Source organism: Pinus tabuliformis, chromosome 6 (assembly GCF_031772625.1).
Source record: "Pinus tabuliformis cultivar Carrire ecotype Pingquan chromosome 6, CPIR1, whole genome shotgun sequence".
Taxonomy (NCBI): Eukaryota; Viridiplantae; Streptophyta; class Pinopsida; order Pinales; family Pinaceae; genus Pinus; species Pinus tabuliformis.
In genome coordinates, this window is record NC_142292.1 from 1,403,507,835 (window position 1) to 1,403,518,948 (window position 11,114).

The window sequence follows — 11,114 nt, forward strand, 5'->3', positions numbered from 1 at the left end:
GAATCGGTTTTTATCTCTCACAATAATTTCTCTCCCAGCAACCTTGGAGATGAACTTAGTGGCAATGTGGCAGTCATTACACACACGAAGGTTCTTCATGATACGGATGGGGGTGCCCGGGCTCGTTTTCATCACTCATATGGGAAGACTCGGCGAAGGCGATTATGAGAATCACCGGGTGGTGGGGCGATTATGAGAATCGCCCCACCACCTTAGTATTCTAATGTTCAGGTGCATGATAAAGACACCTTACTACTCCACACATACACGCAGGCAGCCAGTGCGGTTTTCTATTGTCGCAATTATTATTAACCTAATAAGACAGAGTTTCAGCTACCTCCCAGGCTCTTCTTGATTTGGTCTACTTGCTCTGTAGTGACGGCAAATGACTTGGCCAGAATATCATTGGGAATGGCAGGATTGGAAGCGAAAGCGGCAAAGGGCACGTATAGAAACCCTGGATTTTGGCTGCTAAGTGCGTTGATAGTGACCGCATTCGTGGTTCCCACGTTTTGAGCGTAGTGCAAGGCACCCTTCGGAACTACGAACACATCGCCAGTTTTCAGCGTTTGAGATAAGAGTTTGTTCGCTTTTGGTTCCACGAAGCCAGCCAAGATTGTGCCTTGGACCACGTAAGCTATTTCACTTGCTCTGGGATGGATATGTGGACCTGTCAACCCTCGCACGCCTATGTCTATGCGCGCCATCGTTATTCCAAGAAAGAATTTCAGCATAGCTAACTCCGATCCGTGTTTCAGCTTCACTTGAGCTTCCTATTTGCAATGGCGTTACGTGCATTCATCTCCTCCGGCTGCAGAGCCACCATGGGCATCCTCTTCATATTAGCGGTAATGAAGGGAGTGAGGGGAGATCCAGAGTTGTTGCAGGATTTCTGCGTCGCAGACACCCAGTCAACCATTTTCACTAACGGACTGCCGTGTCTGGATCCCGCGAAAGTGACTGCTCAACACTTCGTGACGTCGGTGCTGCGCACCCCAGGGAACACGTCAGGCACTCCCACGGCAGCTTCCTTCACGGGGGTGAATCCACAGAACCTGCCGGGCCTCAACACGCTGGGAATAACGATGGCGCGCATAGACATAGGTGTGGGAGGGTTGACAGGTCCACATATCCATCCCAGAGGCAGTGAAATATCTTACGTGTTGCAAGGCAAAATCTTGGCTGGCTTCGTGGAACCAAGAGCAAACAAACTCTTCTCTCAAACGCTGGAAGCTGGCGATGTGTTCGTGGTTCCGAAGGGTGCCTTGCACTACGCTCAAAACGTGGGAACCACGAATGCGGTCACTATCAACACACTTAGTAGCCAAAATCCAGGGTTTCTGTACGCGCCCTTTGCCGCTTTCGCTTCCAATCGCGCCATTCCCAACGATATTCTGGCCAAGTCATTTTCCGTCACTAGAGAGCAAGTAGACCAAATTAGGAAGAGCCTGGGAGGTAGTTGAAAATCTGCCTTAATAGGTTAATAATAATTGCGACAATAAAAAACCGCATTGGCTGCCTGCGTGTATGTGTGGAGTAGTAAGGTGTTTTTATCATGCACCTGAACATTAGAATACTAAGGTGGTGGGGTGATTCTGAGAATCGCCCCGCCACCGCCCTGCCACCACCATTGGTGGCGGGGCGATTTTTAGAATCGCCCCACCACTCGGCGATTCTCAAAATCGCCTTCACCGAGTCTTCCCATATGAGTGATGAAAACGAGCCCGGGCACCCCCATCCGTATCATGAAGAACCTTCGTGTGTGTAATGACTGCCACATTTCCACTAAGTTCATCTCCAAGGTTGCTGGGAGAGAAATTATTGTGAGAGAAAAAAACTGATTCCAAGAGATTACTGGTGATGCTAGTTGAACTGAGCAACCAAACAGGAAGTAAGCTTATGCTTTCAAACTAAAATGTTCATACTATTCCTTTGTTAAAAAGAGTATAGTATCTATCTACAATTTGAGGGGCATTCTAACTTATATTGGGTAAATCTAGAAACACACTCATATGAACTTGTGTCCAATTATGTTCACTGGGCAAGTCTCGTATGAACTTAAAGAATCTGTACAAAAAAAGTTTATATTAAGTAATTATATACTGAGGATTATAAACCTAATATCATTGTTTTGCAATATAGTCGTCTCATAGTCGCTGCCAAGAGTCCTCGAATTGAAGTGAAATCAAAGTTCCATTATTGGAAATGGAAAATATGCATACATGCTCATGAGAAGATAAAAGGGACTATTGCATTGAGAGCATATATACATGGTGTTTGACAATCAAATTATGAAATTAAAAGGGACTGTTGCATTGAGAGAAATGAAATTATGTATATAAATATTACATTCTTACGGGCTCTTGTTCATGGTACTCAATGATCATTGTGCAACTTTTATGTAGAGTTTGGTATGGCATTTGATTTATAACATTTTTTTCGACTCAATGTTCAATCCTCAAACTAGACCCTTCTTCATATGACTGGTTTGGATGTTGTTTCTTGGTCTCTCGATGGAGCTTTAGATGAGAGATATATTGGAAATTATTGGAAATGGACTTCATTGGAATACATCAACCTTGAATAAGAGTATTGAACCATGGTGGATAGGATATTTATTCAACTATTAGTTGATTTGGAACTCCATCCAAAGGACATATCCATGTAATGGGGAAAATAAATATTCAATCAACATTTGGACTATTGGAAAGTTCCTTTTAGATGATTGATATTCCATGGCACAATATTTTAAGAGGTGTATTGCGAAAATAAGGAAATATGGGTATGATAAAATAAGGGGGTGGAAGCCTAAGAAAACCTAGAAGTGCTAATATCTAAGGAGAAAAAAGAGGATGGGACAAAACCAATGTTCAAGATTCAAAAAGAAGGTAATGAAATAAGAATAGAGGAGGGCGGAAATTTGATTGTCATAAATGGTGAAAATGTCAAATATTTATTTATCTCATCAGAACAGAATAAAATAGTTTATATTTTTCATTTGCAAATCTGTAATTTGCAATTTGCAATTCTTCGTTGATTGCATAAAATAGTTTGCATTTTCCATTTGCAAATCTGTAAATAATCACAAATGGATTCCCTGCTCTCTTTGGCTAAGCAAATTGTTATAAACCAAATCAAGTCCAAACGTACGCAAGCAATGTTTGGTAAATGAAGGCAACCAAGTGCTTCAAGACTTGAGATATAGGGTGAGGGTCTTTCGACTATTTTAGTTAATGACTTGAAGTTGGAATGTGATCAGGCTATGTCAGTTAGGATTTGTTAGGCTGAGTCAACAACTCACTTAATTCATTTTGTTTAGGGTCTGTTAGGCTCATTTTGTTTGAATGCATGAGGTTAAAACAGTCGTTTTTGGGAGATTTGGGATCGTTTTGACTAGATTGGTGTTAATAAATAAAAATTTCAATAATTTCTAATAAATTGATATGGTTTAATTCCACACATCATTATTAAATTGATAAATAGACAAATCACTTGGTGGAAATAAAAAAGTTTTTCGAAGAAGCTTATCTTTTATCTCTTTGCATAGATAAGATTTGTTTTCGCTGATAATTCTGTTGAGATGAATTGATTACAAGGGAAACAAGTGTGTAAGCAAGTCTTAATCATATAAATGAATTTCACATGTAGACTTGAACATATATAATTTTGATTTTTTTTAATAAATATAAAATTAATTGTGTTTGGATGAATTATAGTGTTTTTTTCTTCACTTGATTAACATTGGTAGTGGATGATATGTAGTGAGTTCTTTTTATATATTACAATTCACCATTATTAAATTAGTTGAGTTTGTTTTATTAATTTTGAAAATTGGTATAAAATTGATATAAAATGTTTTAAAGTGATTTCATGTTTGTGAAAATATTGAATTTTGATAAAAATGAATGTTGAGTAGAATGATAAATACATTCTATTTTATAAAAGTGACATGGGCGTTGAGGAGGTGACATGGGCGTTGAGTATGTGCTTGCATTACCATATTTTCTTAAATGGTATTTGAAATAGTTATTCAAGAAAATTTCTAAACATTTCAGCCTTTCATTCAGCAAAGAATTAATGCTCTTCAATTTCTTCCAAATGCAATGCAAGAAATTGGGTTGAAGAAAGGGGACTTTAGTGAATCACGTGTGGCAAAAAAGGCAAAGGAACCCCAACCACCATTACATGGAATGTTTGGAAAGAGATACATTGGGAGATTCACAGACATCAAGGACCCATTAGAAGAGGAAAATGAGCAAAAGGAAACAGAATATATTGTGGAAGAAGACAATGATGAAACTCTAGAGGACGAAGAGTTTGGATTACGTGACATTGTTGATTAAATTTAAGTTATGCTTGGAAATCAAGCTCTGCAATGTTTTGACTTTGACATTTTATGAGAAGAATAAACACTCAATTAGGGTTGCTATACGTTCAATATTTGTAATATGTGATTTTCGCATTGATTTTTAAGTTAATCATTATTTTTTGAAAAAAAAAGTGATTATTATTATTTTTTTGACATGAAATTCATAAAAAAAGCTATTATTTAACCATTTTTAGTTAAAATTATCGTATAAAAACTGTGATTTTGACATGTCAATTCTAGCAAAAAATTGTCAAAACGTGTAGTTTTTTAGTTATATTTATGTTAAAAATGGTTATTTTTATGTCCATTGTTAAAAAATATTGTTTTTTAGAAACAATTATTTCATGTGGAGTGAAAAATTAATTAAGGATGTATAAATATGTAGAATATCGAAAATTCTAAATATCGAGCTCCTAATTTAAAAATGCAAAACAATAAAAACCTCACTAAAAAAAAAGTTAAAATTAAAATAAAAAAACAAGAAAATGTGAAGAAAACGACCACTTCAAAAATGATCAAATTTACAAAATAATTATTTACATTTTATACATTAGAAAATTTAAAGCCAAAAAACAGGTCTTTTAAAAAAAGGGGGTGATGCAGAATACTCACTTTTTTAAATTAGCATGAAAATCACTACCATTCTAAAACGTATTGTACATAAAACTATCCTTCCCATGACATTCCTTCCAAAAACTATGCTCTAAAAAAAACATGTTCATTCTGCATTACCCCTTTTCAAAATCAGGTTACTTTTTTGCTATCTCTACGAAACGGGTAACAATATCAGTTCTCATTTCAAAGTTTACATTGTTAATTGTGCAATTACACCTTTTTATTCCTTTTTTAGAAGCTTTGTCATACCGTTAGAGCTGATTATCTTTCCCGGTTTCCCTGCAATACCCCTTAATTCAACTTCCTTTCCTTCCACAGAAAATTTCATGAAAAGTTCTTGAAAATTAAAAGCTATTGTACCCAAGGATTGTAGCCATTGGACTCCTAATACAACATCAGCACCTCCCATTGGAATGGAAAGCATTGGCCTAGTCAATACATATTCTCCCATGGATAGCTTGATATTATGGCACTTTCCAGAGCAATTTTTTGTTCCTCCATTTGCAACCATCACTTGACACTCTGGTGCTGGATATAAGAAGCAATTCAATTCTTTTGCTACCTTACAATGAATAAAATTGTGGGTACTTCCTGAATCAATCAACACTATTACCTTTTTCTTCTTGATTTGTCCTTCTATCTTGATGGTTTGAGGAGTGGTAATTCCCACCAATGCATTACAAGATATGGTCGGATTCATTTGTTCTTCATCTAGGTTCTGTTCCTGGAGTATATCCTCTTCTTTTGACCTATCTTGCTCCTTTTCTTCTTCCTCTTCACAATCTATGTATAATAATTTCTTCTCAGCACACTTATGACCTTTAGTGTATTTTCTATCACAACTATAACAAAGACCTTTTGCTCTTTTTTCTTCCAATTGTTGTGGTGTCAACCTTATAGGTTGTGGAAGACTAGCGGCAACAACACTTCCGTCTTTATAGTTGTGAGTGGTATGCTTCCTGGTTACCATAATTTTGCTTTCCATTTTTATTGCTAACCTGAATGCCTTCTCTAATGAATCAGGTTCCCAAAGGCGAACATCACGTTGGATATTATCCTTTAAAGACCCTATGAACACATCAATCCTATGCTCCTCTAGAATATCTTTTACCCTTATGTTCAATTTTTGGAACTCCTCAATGTGCTCCATTATTGAACCCTTTTGTTTGAGACTTATCAATTGGCTAAAAAAAGTGTTGCTTTTTATATCCTCATAATGTGCTATCAATTCTTCCGTAAAAATTTCCCAAGTGATAAATTGTTTACGAGAGCAAAGTCATTGATACCATACAAACTGATTTGGTTCCAAATATAAAGTTGCAATACATACCTTTTGTGTGTTTTGCACATTATTGAGATCGAAAAATTGCTCCATCTGTAATATCCATGTTGCAGGATCCTTGCCATCGAACTTTTTCATATCGATTTTTGGAATATGGTGCGTCTTCGATCCAACATTAGAGTCTATGAAATCATGATTAACATTTCCTTTGTTCGCATCATGAGTTTCCTTTACTCCCCTTTCACCATTAGTAAGTATTTCTTGTAGAAAATTTGTCAAATCTGCCTTCAAATCTATCTTCAAATCGTCAATCTTGGCTTCCACGCCCTTTATCTTAGATTCCACGCCATTTACCTTAGCTTCTATTAGCTTTTGTGAGCATGAAATTTGTTGCACTTGGTCTTGTAATTTTGATATATCATGTAGCATTTCTTCCTCTTCTTCATGAGTCATGCTAGAGCTTTCAGATTGCTTACTAGGTGTTTGCATTTTCTTTCCTTGGGGCATCAGTTACCAATACTAATGCTCTACTATGCCCTTTGAATTCCTTCAAAATAATTTTTCAAACCAAGCTTAAGCAAAAATTTGAAAAAATCTACACACCTTTTTTCACTTTGTAGGAGCTCAATATTGCCTTTGATGTATCTCTGTAATTTCAGATCATCTAGTTTTGAAATTGCGACCTGCGGTAGCCCTCTGTGTCCTCTTTCCAATGCCACCAGTGTGATCCAAATTGGATTCTCCAAGGAAGAGTTATGCGAAATCTCCCACAGTGACCTGATTATAGACTAGTTCAGTAGAGCGAACTTGTACGATGTGCCACGAGTCACTGTTTCGACCTTTTGATTTGAAAAATATATGGAAGAAACTACAGTCCGTCCTCTTTCTGTATCTTCTTACTAAATTTCAATCCGATGCTCAGAGAGAAAGTTATGACAATTTTCCCCAGGTCACCTGTTTGGAATGTAATTCAGTAGTCTACAAAAAGACCAACTTCCTCAGATCATATCTCTACAAATATAGCGTTAAAAGCTCTGAAATTCGGACCCGAGATTCAACGCGATTTCTTATCAAATGGGTTTTTTTTAGCTTCTGAAACGTCACAAAAAAAAGTTATAGCGAAAATGCCACGATGACTTGTTTGGAGCAGCAAAACCCTAGAATCCAAAGCTCTGATACCAAATGTTATGAAACCAGCTCAAGAAAAAGATAGAAAAGATAGATCAACGCCTTAAAATTCAGCCTCTTCGAGGGGGCAACCTCCTTTACATTACATAAATGAACAATTCTTGGATGATTCAAATGACAAAACCTCATTTCTATATATAGGAGTCTAAGGAGTCACAATATAACCTAGCCGACCTAACAATAATAATATAAAGCCACAAAAATAACAATAGAGGGATTCTATGGGGCACAGTAATAACAATATGGGGACAATAGGGGCACAACAATATTAATAAAGGGTACAACTACAATAGTAATGGGGTAGTCACTAGTATTATAGGGACCCAACATATTTAGACTTAAGCAAACTAGTGTGAAATGTGCTACCATAATAATCTACAACAAAAATATTAGTGCAAGACTCAGTAATTAAAACTTTATGGAGGTTTATAGATGATGTGTATCATAAATTAATGCACTAATTCATTTAGGATATACCCATGCACTAGAGTGGTAAATGTGAATTAAGTGCGCCAATTTATTTAAAGAGACCTTCAAAACATTGTTTGAAGTAGGAATATCACATGCATCCCAAATTTTCTTTTAAAAATATAAACATGTAAATTACAATCCTCTATAAGATACACAATTATTATCTCAACACTCATAGAATGCGATGTGTGTGTGTTAATTGGGTTTATCTTGGGTGGTTGGGAGGAATGATTAATCTTCACCACCCATGTTCAATTTCCACAAGAGACATGTTGAGCTCATGCTAAGTATATTGTTGTGATGGCTTTGAGCCTTGTTATTGTACAACCACGAGCCCTGAAGAAAATATTAGCCTTGCTTATGAGCTAGAGAGTAGGGTGCTTTAAGGTAGAATGTTACATACACCCTAAAATTTTCTTTTAAGACTATAAACACATATTGATTATAGTTTTAACACAAATGCAAGGGGGAAATTTAGATAAATATTAAATGGTAAATTCTTTAAATTCTAGATCAATCCATATCCTTCCAAGTCCATCAAGTTCTCCTTTGTTCTTTACAATAACTCTAGATTTTTGTTTATATTTTAATTATTTAACCAAATTTGTGTTACTTTTGCAAGTGCACTAAATTTTGTAGGATCTTGATCTGAAATCAAGTTTGAATCCATGAGATGTTTCATCAATCCAAAAAACCTCAATCTCTTGTTTGGAGCAAGATCCCAAATGAATTTGGTAGAAAAAAGTGGAGAGCCACTTTACCTTGTCATTTGTAACATGTCATCTTCCAACAACCATTATGGGCCAAGGTACTTAACCATGAAGTAGATCTCTTTTATGACACCTTTGTAATATGTGGCTGTTCAAGGTATAAAGAGTTGAAGGTGAAGCCTTAATGTGTCACATTGTGCCATTATATTAATTGCCAGCTATCCAAACTTAACAACTTGATACCTCTCACCATGGTTAAGGATCTGATAGGTGAAATACAAAAGGCACATAGGAAAACTTCCATATGCTCATTTTTTGAAAAGTTAGAAGCTAAATCAACAATGTTTCATACTATAGAACAAACACCAAGGAAAGAAAAGCATGTGGAAATAAAGGTTAAAGCATGTAATAGCCAAGCCCCTATCCCTTCATGATACAATTGTATGTGAGGTGAATGCTAATTGGTGCACCATGTTATATTAATGGAAAATAATGGAAATACAAGCCATGTGACTTGGCACACACCCCATTAATGCCTTGCAATGTGTCATTGACTCAATGAAGATTAAGGAATGGATTATGGGTCTAATGTTCCATAAATCATTACTTCCCCTAACTTCACTCCATACCTAGCCCAAAAATTTAACTTATTGTTGAGCTCACACAAAAACTATGAGAAGGATATGGAAATGAGGGACTTTGCTTACATCTAGAATCATATGTTAGGGGATAGTCAGTCTCTTTTATAAATTCACCTTTACATAATGAAATTCTCGTTCATTTTTTCACTTAATATTTTGATATATTAATGATAAACATGCACATCATTTTTTTTTGCAGATTCAATTCACAACGTGTCCTTTGGAGATTTAAGCAAACTAGTGTGTTATGTCAATTTAAACGTGCTACCAAAATAACTTACAACAAAAATATTAGTGCAATCCTTGGAAATTAAAACTTTGTGTAGGTTTATTGATGGTGTATCATAATTTAATGCACTAATTCATTTGGGACATACCCATGGAACGATATGGTAAATGTGAATTAAGTGCACCAATTTATGTAAAGAGACCTTCAAAACATCGTTTGAAGTTATAATGTTACATGCGTCCTTGATTTTCTTTTAAAATTATAGTCCTCGATAAGATACACAATTATTATTTGAGCACTCATAGAATGGGATATTGTTCCCTTTATTATAGTATCATCCCTCTTAATATTTGTTCAAAGGCAATTATGTCAAGTTGTGTGTGTTAGTGTGTTACAAGAGAATTATTTTAGCGAAAGGATAAATTAAGCTCAAATTCACTAAATTATTTTTTTCGAACATACCACGAGTGTGGAAGGTTTCATTTGAAATTGTACAAATGATGTTTAAACTTGCACCATTTACTTATAAAGGATGTTGAGAAGTCTTTTTGAAGTTAGAATGTTACATATATCCCTCTGTTTTTTTTAAGAATATAAACAAAAAACTATTGTAGTTTTAACACAAATACTTGGGGTGGGAATTGTAATAAATATCAAATGGCCAATTCTTTAGATTCAAGATCAATTCATATTTTTCCAAGTCCATCAGGTTCTCCTTTGTTGTTTGCAATAAGTCCATATTTTGTTTATCTATTAATTATTTAATTATTTATGTTACATTGTGCATATGCATTAAAATAATTTTGCGTTAAAATTTGAGGGATATTGATCTGAAATCAAGTTCGCATGCACAAGATATTCCATCATTCTAAAACACCTCAAGTCCTTATCAAGAACAAGATAGTACATGTAGATGATAGACAAAAATAGAAAGCCACTTTACCTTGCCAATTTTATTAACATCTCATCTTCGAGCAACCATCCCGAGCCAATGGTACTGCATCATGAACTATATCTTTTTTATGACACCCTAATATTATGTGATTGTTCAAAATATAGGGAGTTGAGGTGGAACCTCAATGTCTCATACGGTGCCATTATATCAATGGCCAACTACCCAAAGTTAACAAGTTGATACCTCCGACCATGATTAAGGATCTAATAGGTGAAATATAGAAAAAATGTAGGAACACTTCGATATTCTCCCTTTTCAAAAAGTTAGAAGCCAAATCAACCACACTTCAACCCAGAAAAACCCATCTACTTCTGTTGGGTCAACTAAGGGTTCTATTGAGCTTAAAATACAATATTAATAGTTGTTGGGTGTATGTTATATTCTTTCCACAATTGGCCCTAGGTGTGAATCCGGGGGTTAGAGGGGGGGTGACCAACCCCTCCTTTGTTGTTCCGGGCGCAGCAGGGGGGTCAAAAGGGGGCAACATCCCCCCTGCACGGGGTTTGGGGAAGCGCCCTGTGAATTTTTTTTTTGGACCCTATCTTAGGTGGGCAGAACTACCTATGGTTTTGCGCATGGATTTCACACATGGTTTTGGGCATGATGGTTTTCTGCCCATGGTAATTTATATATCTAGTCAAGGGAACTACAATT

At 35.9% G+C, this 11,114-nt stretch overlaps 2 protein-coding genes across 2 annotated transcripts; one reads left to right on the forward strand and one right to left on the reverse strand.

Annotated features, from left to right (window-relative positions):
* Window positions 1-329: 329 nt before the first annotated feature.
* LOC149263912 (putative germin-like protein 2-3) lies at window positions 330-707 on the reverse strand. Its single transcript, XM_089392325.1, has one exon. The coding sequence runs from the start codon at window positions 705-707 to the stop codon at window positions 330-332; it is 378 nt and encodes a 125-aa protein (XP_089248451.1).
* A 75-nt stretch (window positions 708-782) lies between these two features.
* Window positions 783-1,463, forward strand: LOC149263913 (putative germin-like protein 2-1). Its single transcript, XM_089392338.1, has one exon. The coding sequence runs from the start codon at window positions 783-785 to the stop codon at window positions 1,461-1,463; it is 681 nt and encodes a 226-aa protein (XP_089248464.1).
* The last annotated feature ends 9,651 nt before the right edge of the window (window positions 1,464-11,114 follow it).